The 13,958-nt window shown below is 57.1% G+C and overlaps 1 protein-coding gene across 3 annotated transcripts; it reads left to right on the top strand.

Moving 5' to 3' along the window:
* On the top strand, window positions 1-10,440 carry LOC136787487 (maestro heat-like repeat-containing protein family member 7). 3 transcript variants are annotated; one of them, XM_066984757.1, is made up of 19 exons: window positions 3-2,153; window positions 2,767-2,837; window positions 3,032-3,160; window positions 3,301-3,380; window positions 3,559-3,682; window positions 3,973-4,062; window positions 4,149-4,253; window positions 4,475-4,652; window positions 5,379-5,485; window positions 5,848-5,997; window positions 6,215-6,369; window positions 6,731-6,869; window positions 7,151-7,288; window positions 7,533-7,709; window positions 8,110-8,265; window positions 8,535-8,636; window positions 8,846-8,948; window positions 9,187-9,246; window positions 9,550-10,436. In XM_066984757.1, exons 1-19 carry the CDS (start codon window positions 1,610-1,612, stop codon window positions 9,675-9,677), a joined length of 2,736 nt encoding a protein of 911 aa, XP_066840858.1. In that variant the 5' UTR covers window positions 3-1,609; the 3' UTR covers window positions 9,678-10,436. The 3 variants fall into 3 exon arrangements, with proteins under 3 accessions (XP_066840859.1, XP_066840858.1, XP_066840860.1); XM_066984758.1 differs by lacking the exon at window positions 8,535-8,636 and having other exon boundaries at window positions 1-2,153; window positions 9,550-10,440; XM_066984759.1 differs by lacking the exon at window positions 3,032-3,160.
* The last annotated feature ends 3,518 nt before the right edge of the window (window positions 10,441-13,958 follow it).

Below are 13,958 nucleotides of genomic sequence, written 5' to 3'. Positions count from 1 at the left end.
TATTGAATATGTTAACAGCAAAAGGAGGACTAGAGGAAACATCGGTCCGTTACTTGATGAGGCTGGTCACCTCACAAGCAGGGACACAGGTGAAGCAGAGACATTTAATGCCTTTGTCGCCTCTGTCTTCAAGAGCAGTGATGGGCTCTGGGACCCAAGGGGCCCAGAGTTGGAGGGCCGTGACTGCAGTAACAAAAACCTCCCAGCCAAGCCCACCCTGGATGCATATGAGTCTATGGGGCCTGAGGGGATTCATCCCAGGGTTCTCAGAGGGCCGACTAATCCTCGTCGCGTTCTACAACTTCCTCGCGAAGGGGAGTGGAGAGGCAGGTGACCTATTCAGCGTAAACAGCAGTGATAGGACCCGCGGGAATGGTGTTAAGCTGAGGCGGGGGAAGCTTAGGCTGGACATCAGGAAGAGGTTCTTCACCGAGAGGGTGGTCGCATGGTGGAACAGGCTCCCCAGGGACGTAGTCACTGCACCAACCCTGTCTGAATTTAAGAAGCGATTGGACTGTGCACTTAGTCACACGGTCTAAACTTTGGGCAGACCTGTGCGGTGCCAAGAGTTGGACTAGATGGTCCTTATGGGTCCCTTCCAACTCGGGATATTCTACGATTCTATGATTCTATGATAATGTCCTTGTGAGACCTCTCTCAATTATTTTTCAATGGTCTTGGGAGCCCAGAGAGGTCCAAGTTGACACTAGGCTGGCAATCGTTGTGACAGCTTTCAAGAAGGGCAAGAAAGAAGAGCCTGATAATTACGGACCTGCCAGTCTCTCTTCAGAGCCTAGTGAAAATATGGAGAGAACTGTCCTGGGCGTTACTGAAAAACACCTGAAAGACAACGCAGTCATTGGTCACAGCCCACCAAGGTTCATGAGGGGAAAGTCCTGTTTAACAAACTTAATTTCCTTTTATGACAACGTCACCCATCTAGTTGACCAAGGGAAGCCAGGTTTTGGATTTCCATCAAGTTTTCAATACTGTTTCTCTCAGTATCCTTCTGGACAAAATGTCCGTTGTACAGCTAGATAAATACATGCTGTTTAGGGTGAAAAATTGGCTGATGCCAGGTGAGCAAGGTGGAGATAAATTAACTTGGCTACAACGCTAATGATGAGCTTTGCGCAGTGGCCAATTGCTGGCTGGCTTGAGGCGCGTGTCTCGGGGCGCCTTCTGCTCAAGAGCCATCAGGAGACCGTGTCTTTCATCCCTTCAGGTCTGCCCCTTTCCAACTCGGGATATTCTAGGATTCCAAGTGTGGCGCCCAGCATTTGGCCTTGAATGCCACGCAGCTGGATGCGGCCCGTCGATCCAGCCTGTCCGGATCCCTCTGCAGAGCCTTCCTGCCCTCAAGCGGATCAACCCTCCTGCCCAGCTTGGTGCCGCCCGCGAACGTACGGCGCCCGGACGCCCGGGACCCACCCAGCCCAGGCGCGTGTCACACTGGGACCCTTTGTGACATCACCTGATGACACCCCAGGGGTCCGCCTTATAAGAGTGCAGCCGTGGCTCGGACCCTCAGTGTCGGTGCACGGCAGTGACGGACAGGGCAGGAGCACAGGGCCTTCGAGGAGTCCCCGAGCACAGCCCACGTCCCGCAATGCCGCAACCGCCCGCCCACAGGAGCCGCCGTTTTATCCTGAAGGGCCGTGTTCGCAAGCCAAAGTCTCCTTCTGAATCCGATGAGGAGGGAGGCATGCCCCCCAAGAAGCCCAGGCTGGCCTGGCAGGAGACCTGGTCTTCTGAGGGCAGCAGCCGGCCAGCAGAGGACAGCTTGCTGGCAGAGGGCAGCAGCCCGGCCGCGGAAAGCAGCCCGGCAGCAGAAAGCAGCCCGGCAGCGGAAAGCAGCCCGGCAGCGGAAAGCAGCCCGGCCGCAGAAAGCAGCCCGGCCGCGGAAAGCAGCCCGGCCGCAGAAAGCAGCCCGGCCGCGGAAAGCAGCCCGGCAGCAGAAAGCAGCCCGGCCGCGGAAAGCAGCCCGGCAGCGGAAAGCAGCCCGGCAGCGGAAAGCAGCCCGGCCGCGGAAAGCAGCCCGGCCGCAGAAAGCAGCCCGGCAGCGGAAAGCAGCCCGGCAGCGGAAAGCAGCCCGGCAGCGGAAAGCAGCCCGGCAGCGGACAGCAAGGACGAGTCGCAGCTGCTGGATCCCAGTGAGTCAGGGTCACGGGGATGGGGTGGGGAGGGTTGGGGACAGCGAGACCCCTGCTTGACTCCAGGACTCCTTTCCTGGCTAACCCGGCGGGTGGGCCCGACGGTGCTGAGCTTCCTCCACAGCACCACAGAATCCCAGGACGCTTTGGGCTGGGGGGGACGTCAGCGATCACGACGCCTCCCCCCAGCCCAGGCTGCCCAAAGCCCACCCAGCCTGGCCGTGGGCAGCGCCAGGGAGGGGGCACCGCAGCCTGCGCCAGGGCCTCACCACCCTGGGCGTGAAGGATAGAAATCCCTCCCTGCCCGAAAGAAACCTGCCCTCTTTTAGGTTAAAGCCGTCACCCCTTGTCCTGTCGCTGCGCTCCCTGATGAAGATCCCCCCCAGCTTTCCCGGAGGCCCCTTTGGGCACTGGGAGGCCGCAGCGAGGTCCCCCCGCAGCCTTCTCCAGGCTCCACAAGCCCAGCTCCCTCAGCCTCTCTTCCCAGCAGAGCTCCTGCAGCCTCTGGGCATCCTCGCGGCCTCCCCACGTCCTTCTGGGGCTGGGGCCCTTCCTCTCCTCACTCCTGCATTCAGCCCCTCTCTGCAGCACTCTTTGCTTTCCTCCTTTCCAGATAAGGCAAGGAAACTGTGCAAAGACACATCCGTGGAATTCATCGAGGCTTATGTCCGCGGCACAGAAAAGGTAACGGCAACCGCTTGCATCGCAGCCGTGCTCCTGGCGCTGCCACGGCTCTGCTGCGGGGCTGCTGGAGGGCTGCTGGCTGGGCAGAGCCGTGGCCTGCGGGCGTCCCACACAGCTCCAGACCCCTCAAGGCTTTGGTCCTGCTGGCCGTGGGTGTCCCCCTAACGCTCTGTTGGTGTCTTTGTGGCTGCCAGGACAAGGAGGCGCAGAAGATGCTGTTCCTCAGCAAAATCTGCGCTCTGTGCAGAACTGTTTCAGAGAAGGGCTTGACGCTGGACTTGCATGCCTTCTGCCGCAAAAATAAGCTGGTGGAGAACATCATGGTGAGAGGATGTGCGGCGGGTTGGGGAAGGGGCAAGACCCCCGGCACCAGCCCCCTGGGAGGCCGGGGCTGGGGCAGCGCTGGCTCTGCTGGTGCTGGGTGCCGGCGGCTGCAAGGTCTCATCCCGCTTGTGCTCTGCAGGCGCTGCTGGAAAAGGAGCCCATGGACAGCTTGCGCACAGAATTTCGGCAGAAGGCCATGGAGACCATCGCCGTCCTCAGGTGAGTGCCCAGCCCCTGGTTGGGCCAGCACATCCCCAGGGCAACGTCCTGGTGGCCCTGAAGCTGGCAGGGAGGCTGCCCGTCCCTCCCAGGGATGCCTGGCCAAGGGAGGTCCGTGTCCTCCTTCATAAGCCTCGAGGCACTGCGTCCAACAGGCTCCTCTCTCTCTCTCCCTCAGCAACACCGTGCCGAGAGCACTGCACGGCAAAAAGGAGAGTCTCCGGAACGCGTGCTACAGGAGCGTCTTCTTTCTGCCTCCGGAGTCGGATGTGCCAGAGACAGAAAGAGCGCTCTACACCAAGGTATGTGCTGGGCGAGGTACCGGCACCCCCAGTCCTGCTGAGCTGCTGCCTTGCTTCCCCGTGCTGAGACAACTGGAGACCAGTGCAGGGCCGGGGCCCAGATTTGCTTTCCCAGCCTCATCCCTTCTTCCCCTTCCCCTTCCCTGGCCTGATCCTGTGCTGCAGGAGGTCTGCACGCAGCAGCTTTTTAGCCCCAAAGCCACCCCTGGGCTCCAGAGGGGCTCAGAGCCAGCTCCTGGGGCTGAGAAGGGCCACAGAAATAATTCAGTGATCATCTGTCCTCCTTGCAGACTATGAATGCCATGGACCCCATGCTGGCGGCCTTCGTACGCAACTGTCCCACCGCCAGCATCAGCGCAGAGTTGCAGAATATCTTGGAGGTTTGGCATTTGCAAAGAATTTCCAAAGAATCCTCTCAGGTCACATTTGCAGACCCCTGTCAGCCCAGCAACTTCTCTCCTTGCAGGTGCTGCTGGACCTTGCTGGCTCCAAAAACTCAACTGTGCGTGAGAGAGCTGTGACGAGGATTGAGAGGCTGAGTGACTTCATCCTCTCACATTTTGTGGCCAAGGTAAGGAACAAGGAATTCCCGACCCTTTCGTGCATCCCAGAGCATCCTGCCACTCAGGGGTGCCTGCGAGGCAAGCCTGGGTGCATGTGAGGGCCTCAGCACCCTGAAGCAAGGCTCTTCGTCCCTCCTTTGCCCCTGCTCTTCCCTCCCCAGGCCCTGCTCTCTCAGGGGCCGGCTCTGCCTCCACTAAGCCCTTTGTCTCTCCTCCCTCCCTCCCCCAGATCTCAGACTACAATGAAAAACACAAGGACAGCCACAAAGATCTCAGAGAGCTCTACATCCCCATCCTGGGCCAGCTGCTGGGCTACCTCTTCATTGTCAGCTGTGGCACAGATTCCGTCAGTTGCACAGCTTTTGATGCTCTTTTTCGCTTCTACAAAATCATCTCAGATGGAAGAGGTAAGAGAAGGTGTGGTGGGCAGCGTCCGTCTGCACACAGACATCTGCTGGTATGTCTGCTTCTTTTCCCCGAGTATTGTGAAGGATTGTTCTTTTGCTTGGTGGAGGCTGTCCATGAAAGTCTGCCAGGGTCCCTGACCTCCTCTGCTCCTCACAGCAGCTTCCCGCAGGAATCTGGCTATCGTTTTCCACAGAAGCTAAACGCTCACCTCATGTCCAGGAGCAGTTCTCTGCTGCTGTCCTTCTCAACCCTCCCCAGATCACCTACCACGCCATTTCGCGGTATTCCCCAGTCTAAGCCATCAATCGATTGCCACTTCCCAAACCACATCTTCCCTGAGGAGTGAACAGCAGAGCCAGCCGTGCATCACCAGGGATGGTGACGCCCTCCAGAATTCTCCTTGACTGTTTGCTCCCTGCCGTCTTGCAAGCAGATGGCAGGGAGCTTCCTGCACATCCCGACCCCGAGCAGAAGGGGTCTGTGACACGCTGCTACCCCCACGGCACCCAGCGCCATTGCTTCTCCTCCTTCTGCATCATCCCTGAGGTCCCTCTTGCTCCCAGCAGCCGTCACCCTGTGCTTTACATCCCTGCCCACCACTCTCCTCAGCATGGGTCTGAGCCTCCCTCCTCAGCCATTCCTAGTGAAAGTGCTTTTCACCATTTGGCAAGCTTGTTGGCAAAGATGCTCTTCCCTACTGACTCTTCGGTGTTCCCCCTGTTTAGAATGCTCGCTGACAAAGGACATGGAAAGTTACGCAGAGACACACAAGAGTTTGAAGGATGCGACATTTCCATTGATTGTAATGTCCTTTCCCTGTGAGATTGCCAAGGTAATGAGCTCTGGCCTTGCTGGGAATCTTGTCCGTAGCATCAGCAGGCAACTCGTGTGAGCAAAGGGGTCCAGAACCGCTGGGGCTGGCACGGCCTCCCTCGCCCTGGTGAGAGGGTTCCTCTTGTCCCGAAGCTGGGGCTATGCGAAGGCTGCTCCCCTGTGTCCCGGCAGCAGCTCCAGCCCTCCTGGCCACCAGCAAGCCCTGGTTACCTGCAGGGCCAGCACTCTGTCCCCGTACGCCCCATCCTCACTCCCTCCCCCTGAGGGCCCTCTCTCCGGAGCTGCCCTTGCTGCTCAGCTAAGCAGCACCCTTGGGACACTCAGTGCGGCATGTCCTCCCTCCCCTCCTCCTTCCCACAGGCGTTTGGAGGATACCTCTTCCCTTCTGAGAGGCTGGACATCATCCTCACAGCCCTTGAAGCTTTACAAGACTCCAGCGTCCATGACAAGCAGGGCGCCTGCAGCGTGCTGGACACAGCCTTGGAGGACCCCAAGTACTGGCTGACAGATGTAAGTGGCCTGTGGCCATTGCCCTGCCCTTGAGCTCTTTCAGGCGTTGTTCCTCCATCCCTCCCTCCCTCCTTGCCTCCCTCGCACATCGAGGTCTCTTGGGCTCCAGAAGCCACGTGAAGGCAGCAGAGAGCAATGGAAGGGGCCAAGGTTTCAGTGGCAGCTGTGGAAATGGCTGCAGTCCGGTGGACACACCATTCCCACCTTGTCCCCCCAGGTGCCAACGATCATGGAGCGCATCAGAAAAAACCTGGACAGCATCCACACGGCATCAGCGCGGCGCTGCCTGGACTCCCTGCTTCTCCAGCTGACCAACCTGATGTCCAGGGAAGAAGTCAAGAACCTGCTGCAGTTCTCCCCGCCAAGTGACAGGTCCTGGCCTTAACATCCTTGAGGGCTTGTTCCACGTCGGGAGATGCACCTGGAGACTCTCTGCTTGCCAGAGCCATGGCAAACGGCAGGGCATCCCCAAGGAGCACAGCCCTCCATCCCACCAACGTGTTCCAGCCCCACTGGGCCAGCCAGGGCTGCAGCAGCCCAGCTGTCCAAGGCAGCCCAGAGCCCCCCTGCCCCCAGGGAACGCCAGCTCAGACCCTTCCTGCTTGCCCAGGCTGGGCCCCCAGCGCTCCCCAAGTCACAGGGGCTGCAGGACAGCCTGGGTCCTACGGGGCTGGCCCGGGCCGTGGCCCTGCGGCTGAGGCAGCCCCACTGACAGAGTATTCTGTGCTTGCAGCACTGCCCTGGGCATGTGGGAGGTGGTCCTGGCAATGCCACAGGCCTTGGAGAAGGTTTTAAATGTGCTGTTGGAAGACTTGCCACTGCGCAACTGGTGCACGACGGTCACAGAAGACACCTGCATCCGTCGCTTGGCTGTGAGTTCCCAGATGAAACCTTGCTCCCAGCAGGGCTGCGCGTGGCCCTTCAGGCACACAGGCACAGCCCTGTCCCCATCTACCCCCAACCTGCCAGCTCCCCCAGGGCGTACGGACACATCGTCCCTGGGGCCGGCAGGGCCGGCAAGCCCCCGTAACCAGCCGCGCCTGGTGCCTTTGGTGCCAGCTCGCGCTGCTCCATCCCTGCCCAAAGGCGGGAGAAGAAGAGGCTGCAGGGAGCCCTGCAGGCCCTGCCAGGCTCCCCCTGCTCTTTCTTGCAGATGCTGGCCCAGAATCACGTTTCGGAAGAGGAGTTTGGTAACCCAGTGCACCTGCAGAGTTACCTGAAGCACCCAAGCCCAGCGATGCGCTTGATGGCTCTCAAAGGGCTCTCCACCGTGTCAGAGAGCCCTGAGAAGGTGAGCGGGCCATCGTCAAGCAAAGCCATGTTGGCAGCCTGGGGCTTTGCTCTTCTGCCCTCCCGTCCCTCCCCGTTGCTCTCCCCGCATCCCTGTAGTGCGCCCGCGGCCACTGCTTGCAGGAGGCGATTGCCATGCCAGCTGCCAGGAAGCAAGGCAGGAGGCTGGTGCTCAGGAACCAGAGCCCTTTGCCCAGGGTGGTCTCTCACGGCTTCACGGAAGGGAAACTGTGTCTTTCCTACAGGCAAGAAAAATTCAGGTCGTGCTGCCAGACATCCTGGAGGCCCTGCAGGACACCAACGCAGACGTCGTGCTGAAGGCCCTGCTTGTGCTGCGGAACGTGATGGCTCGTGTGGAGAGGAGAGAGGCCGGTCGCACGGCTCTGCAGCTGGCTGAGAAGCTCCTGCCACTCTTTGACCACGTAAGTGTGCTGCGGGAGCCCGAGCCCTCAGCTGGGCCCCCTGTAATGAGGGCTGCCCTTCAGCCCGGCCCTGTGGGCAGCACTCAGGCAGGGCCTCGCCAGTCTCCTCGTCAGCCCAGCCGCTGGGGAGCTCTGCTTGGACATGGCTGGTGCGGCCGGTGGCGAAAGTGGGGTGGCTGGCGGGCAGCCTGTGCTGGCAACCGACTGCGTTGCCTTTCACGGGCACCAGGCCTTGCAGCTGCCCCGGCAGGGCTGCTGAGCAGCTCCTCTGGGAAGGATCCAGCGCCGAAGCATCTCCCAGTTCTGCGATCTCCCTTCGCGTCAGCCACGCTAATGCCCCTGCTCCCCATGGGCGGGCAGCAGCTGTTGCTGAAATTCATCCTGTCCTCCTCCCTGCCAGGAGTCCAGCCAGGTGCGGGAGCACTCCATCTGCCTCTTCCAAGCCGTGACGGAGGCTGTGCTGCGGCAAAGGAAGAGGGCACTGAAGAGGACAGTGCACAGCAGCCTTCTCCCACTCTACTTTCGGATGAGAGACCAGAGTGAGAGCGTAGCAAAGGTACAGATCTCAGAGCTGACCAGTTACGTGGGCGAGGGTGTGCCGACACCACAGGGATGCTCTGGGGGATCCCTGGCCGGCAGCGTGAGCTGCCTCCGATGGCGGCTGTCCCGTGTCCTTGCCCTGGCCATGGAACCCCGTGCACGCCGTCCCCCACCACAGCCTCCCGGAACGCGCTGGGAAAGGCTCGCAGCCCTGCCAAGAGGAGGGGACAGAGGGTCTCCTTCCCAAGGCTGTGCTGCCATGTCCCAACCTCTGCTGCTCCACAGGCCTCTGGGGAAGCTCTCGTCGTCGCTGCAGAGTTTCTGCGACGCAAAGAACTCAAGCACTTGGCCCAGACAAAACAGACCTGCAGGATCGGGGAGTGCTTGGTAAGGACGACCCCACAGGCCCCAGCCCCAGCTGGGCAAACGTGCCCGGCCAGAGCCTGCTGCCTGCAGCCGCATCCTCGCTCCCTTCCTTCCAGCACAGAGCCCCAGGGGGCTCTTCTGCAGGCCCCTCTGCCCTCCCTGCCCCCAGGATGCTGGAGGAGACCCTGGGGAGGGTCTGCAAGCCCTGTGACCTTGTGTTCTCTCTCCAGCTGCAGCAGGACGGAGGCAGAGTAGAAGAATACCTGCAGCAGAGCCAGCCCTACCTGCAGGACTCCCAGACCGTCTTGCGACTTGAGGCCGTCAGGTTCATTGGTGAGCCCAGCCCCTGGGTCCCTCTTTGGGCAGCCTTTGGCAGCCCCAGGCACTGCCCTGGCAGCGAGGCGCAGCCCTGTTGCCCCCAGAGCCCCTCGACTGGGCCCTTGCTCCAGCCCCCCTCGGGCAATGACCTTGCTGGGGTGCAGGAGGGGGCACAGCCTGGCTGGCCAGGCCAGGGGCTGCGCTGCTGGGAGCGTGCTGGGGAGCGGGGCTCTGATGGGAACTCTGTGTCTAGGGCTTGCTGCGCGCTACTCCGGGGACCAGAGCGAGGAGAAGCAGAATGAAATCATCAGCGGTGAGTGAGGGCAGTGGTGTGTGTGCTAGGGCTGGGGGGACAGGGGCAGAGGCCCCCATGCCTTGCCCTGCTCCAGGGAAATGCTTCGGGGCGGAGGAGCAACGCAGGCATAGGAAGGAGGGAGAGGAGACGGGGGAGCCCGGCATGTCAGGGAATGCCCTCCCAGCCTGGAGTTGGGCAGTGCTGCTGAAAGGGTTGAGTGTCGAAAGGGAAGAGTCGAGTGGGGCTGGCATGGTCTGCAGGGGATGCCTGGGGATCTCTGCAAGGAGTGGGTTTTCATCTCTGCTCTTCTTTCTTTGGCAGTCCTCCGGTCTTCAGGGAAGGATGTGGAACCCATGGTCAGATGCCTGGCAGCTCAGACCATCATGATCCTGGCGTCAAGGCGTAACAGAACGTCAGGACGGAGATTTCGACAGCTGTGGTGCTGCTAGCCACGCAGCACTCCTCAAAACATCAATATATATCTTAATAGAACCGGGTTCTTGTCTCATTATTCCAGCAGCTCCTTCCAAGTGACTCGGTGCCGTGACGCTGAGCTAACTTGGAGGCTACCAAGGACGTCTTTTCCCTGGGCCCGGTGACTGCTTGGTGCCTACTCAATGAAAGAGTCACAGAACCGCTGCGGTTGGAAAAGGCCCTTCAGCTCAAGTCCAGCCGTCAGCTAACACTACCAGGCCCACCACAAAAGCACGGCCCTTAGCACCAAGTCCACACATTTCTTTAATAGCTCCAGGCCACGTTTGGAAGAGGCTTCCAGGCTTCTGGGTTTGCCCTGAGCAGCCCCTTTTGTTACTGTGCTGCTAGCAGGGAGGCCAGCTGTGACCCGGGGCTGCACATTGCCTGCTGCTGCCTGCAGCCACAGGGATGTCACTGTAGAGACAACAGGAGTGTCACCAACATACATGAGATCTGAGGGCTTATCCAGGGACAAGAATCACAATGTGGAAGCCGAAAGAGAGCAGCAGTGAAAAGGCCACGTCCTGCTGCTGGCCATGGCCATGGCTCCAGGGAAGCAGCAGCCCCGACCCAAAGGCAGCAGAGAGGCAGAGCCCAGCGGGCAGTGAGGTGGAGCCCCGAGGGCCACCGGGGCTGCTCCTCCATGTGGCAGCTGGGCTCTTGGACCCGAGCCCCTCCTGCATGCTGGAGCTGCTCCCCCAGCTCCAGAGGAGATGGGAAGAGATGGCAGCTGAGACCAGTGAAGTTCTGATGCTTTCTTTATTTTCGTTATCTCTACTGGAAGCCTCGTTCTAAAGGAAAATGAAAGAATGAGGGGAAAAAAAAGAATAATTAGTAGAAAGGAGAAGGAGAAGAAGAAGGAGAAGAAGGAGAAGGAGAAGAAGAAGAAGAAGAAGAAGAAGAAGAAGAAGAAGAAGAAGAAGGAGAAGAAGAAGAAGGAGAAATCAAATCATAGTACCTGGGAAATAATAATAAAGAAAAATAAGTACAGGAAATCGTCCAATGTGATTTTTCAGATAACCTGTGATTATCTGAATCACAGAGGCACAATGCAATGCTTTTTGCCTTCTACCACTACAGCACAGTATGTAGGACTGTCCCGTACTCTGTGCATTGACCTGACGGGTCATTTCACACTATTTACTTTCATATCCCTGTTGGAAGGGGATGATTCACAAACTGGGGTAAGCTGATGGGTTCTGCCTCAGCCCTTTGAAGTGTCCTGCTCTTGAGTCTTTCAGCCTGAGATTGCCACAGATGACCCCTGATGGTAAATGGCTGTTCAGCTGCTAACTAGGAATAAGGGAGAGTATATTGGGTCTTCCAGTGGCCATTTCAACTTTAGGTGAATCCCAAGAACCCACTGAACAAGGGTGTTGTCTTTGAAGGGGTCTCATGTGTTGGGCTGGGCTGGCGTTATTGGGACAAAGACCACTGCTGGCAGTGGACATGCTCTGGTATCTCCACCTGGCTCCATCTGCATCCTCCAAAGGGCTCTGGTCTCTCGCATGTCCTGCTTGCTTACTGTCTTGACAGCAGAGCTCTGCCTGAATACCCAGTAATTTCTTTAGTACTTGGGTAAAAGAGCAACTACTCGTCACCTCAAATGTTTCAATCCTTTTTATAAAACATTACACGCTTTGTGTGTAATTTCTATCATGAAGAAATGTGAATTTTCAGGATGTATATTCATCGCTGGAGAAGAAATCCTGAAGTTCACCTGTACTTGCATTGTCATCGCTTTGTCTAGCATGGTGTGCTCCCTCACCTTCCAGGCACATCCACAAGTTTTGATTAAACAGACCCTGCTGAATGTCCCCTTTCCAGCCGCCTGTCTGGACCTATGCACTTCCCTTGGTTCTCCTGGTTTGCCCTCCCCTTACTCTTTGATCATTAGACTGCTCTCACAGACCCAGTTGCTGCTTTGAGCTTCAGGTAGAAGCAGCCCAGCTTGTCCATCTATCAGCAGTCTGTCTAATTGTTTCCTTACCAAGATCCTCATCATTTCTCATTGAGTTCATATGATATGGATTAATAATAACACTATCATTTTTAATTGCCTGTCTATCAGTATAAAATACTTCTACAGTCATTCTTTTGTGAAGGTAAACGTCACAGGAGGCATACACGATGAGCTTGCTTTGTTTTCTGGATAATTGCAGCGTGTTTTCACGTTCTTTGGCTGGAAATAGGAAAAACCCTTCTGCACCTGAGTGCAGCCAGGTGTCTAAGGAAAGCAGGTGGGAGCTGGTGCAAAGGAGCTGTAACATCCAGCTGCAGACTTTGGTGCAGAAGTGTGGTGTAAGGAAAAGTGGTGCAAGCACCAAGTAGACAATGGGAGAAATGTCAGGGCTGGGGTGGGGAGGAGCAAGGTTGTCCATGCAGTGTCAGATCTCAAGAGTCTGCTTTTCCTATCTATGCAGTTCCCCAAAGGAGACACCCTGGATCAATATCAATTAGTGAACTGAAATGCTCCAAACCGAAATTAAACTAAACGCACCCTTTAAGATGAGAAAAAAATTTTATTAGGTGCTCTTTGAAATCTTCCTCCTTAACTACACCATGAAAGCTCTCCAATTAGCTGTACAAGTCTTGAACAAAACTATGTAAGAAGCGTTAGGAGTTTCTTCATTTTAATGAGTTCCACGGTGTATTTTGGTGCTGAATTTATGAAGCTCAGGTACCGAGAGGAGAATGATGCAAGCGATTGAGAAAGTAAAGTCAGAAGAAAAAGCTGAAGTGACTTGGAGTGTTAACGGGCCCCGCTGAGGGCCGTTACTAAGAGAGTCTCCCCAAGAACTTGTTAGAGCAGATAATTGGAGGCCATGATTACAGATAGTCAAAGGCACTGTGATGAGAAATATTTTGATGAAGCAGGAGGGCCAAGGCCTGATACCAGCTACTGGAGGGGAGATCCTGCACACCCATGTCTGGTTCGGGGCTCTTCCTGGGGTCTGTGGGATGTGGTGGGCAGTGTGATGCCAAAAGAAGAACACTGTGCTGTGGTTTAACCCGGCCGGCAGCTGAACACCACACAGCCGTTCGCCCACCTTCCCCCCTCCCTCTCTGGGATAGGGCAGAGAAACGGGAAAGTGAAGCCTGTGAGTTGAGATAAAGACAGTTTATTAAGACAGGAAAATAATAATAATAATAATAATAATAATAATAATAATAATAGTACTCCTACCAATAATGCGTACGAAACAAGTGATGCACAATGCAATTGCCCACCACCCGCTGACCGATGCCCAGCCTATCCCCGAGCAGCCGGCCCCCCACCCCGGCCAGCCACCCCCATATATTGTTTAGCATGACGCCAGATGGTATGGAATACCCCTTTGGCCGGTTTGGGTCAGCTGTCCTGGGTCTGTCCCCTCCCAGCTCCTGCTGCACCCCCAGCCTGCTCGCTGGCAGGACAGAGCGAGAAGCCGAAAAGGCCTTGGCCTGGTGTAAACACTGCTCTGCGACAATCACAACATCAGCATGTTACCAGCGCTCTTCTCAGCCTAATCCAAAACATAGCACCCTACCAGCTCCTGTGAGGAAAATTAACTGTGTCCTAACTGGAACCAGGACAACATAGGCAAAAATAATCTGAGAGGCCACAGCCCCATGGGACGTGGTGATCGGCGGCCATCTTGGCCATGGCAATCAGGAAGCAGTTGAGTTTAAAATCTTTGGTGGCAGGAGGAAAACTGCCACAAAACCTGCTTTTGGCAGGGGGGTTGGACCCGATGGTCTCTTGAGGTCCCTTCCAACCCCTCCAGTTCTGTGAACTCTGGACACGGGGAGGGCAGACTTCAGGCTGCTGAGGGAACTAGTTGGGAAGGTCCCCTGAGAAGCTGCTTGGGAAGGTATCGGGGTCCATCTTTTTAAGCACCACCTCCTAAGAGCACAGGAGCAGGCGATTCCAAAATGTCGGAAGTCAAGCAGGCGGGGCAGAAGGCCAGCTTGGCTGAGCAGGGATCTTCTTCTAGAGCTTAAGGGGAAAAAGAAAGCGTGTGGCCACTGGAAGCGAGGTCGGGTGACGTGGCAGGGCTACAGAGGTGCTGTTCGCCTCTGTCGGGAGAAAATTCGTGCGGCCAAAGCTCAGAGGTGAAGCTGGCTAGTACTGTGGGCGACAACACAGACATATAAATATATATATATATAAATATATGTATTGAATATGTTAACAGCAAAAGGAGGACTAGAGGAAACATCGGTCCGTTACTTGATGAGGCTGGTCACCTCACAAGCAGGGACACAGGTGAAGC

The sequence above is a fragment of the Anser cygnoides genome, chromosome 29, assembly GCF_040182565.1.
Source record: "Anser cygnoides isolate HZ-2024a breed goose chromosome 29, Taihu_goose_T2T_genome, whole genome shotgun sequence".
NCBI classification, from domain to species: Eukaryota; Metazoa; Chordata; class Aves; order Anseriformes; family Anatidae; genus Anser; species Anser cygnoides.
This window is presented reverse-complemented; position numbering and strand designations above follow the sequence as displayed.

Coding starts and splice junctions, on each gene's coding strand:
- LOC136787487 (XM_066984757.1), top strand. CDS start 1,610: ATGCCGCAACCGCCCGCCCACAGGAGCCGCCGTTTTATCCTGAAGGGC. Junction 3,683..3,972: donor AAAGAGCGCTCTACACCAAG/GTATGTGCTGGG, acceptor TCCTCCTTGCAG/ACTATGAATGCCATGGACCC. Junction 5,486..5,847: donor TTCCCTGTGAGATTGCCAAG/GTAATGAGCTCT, acceptor TCCTTCCCACAG/GCGTTTGGAGGATACCTCTT.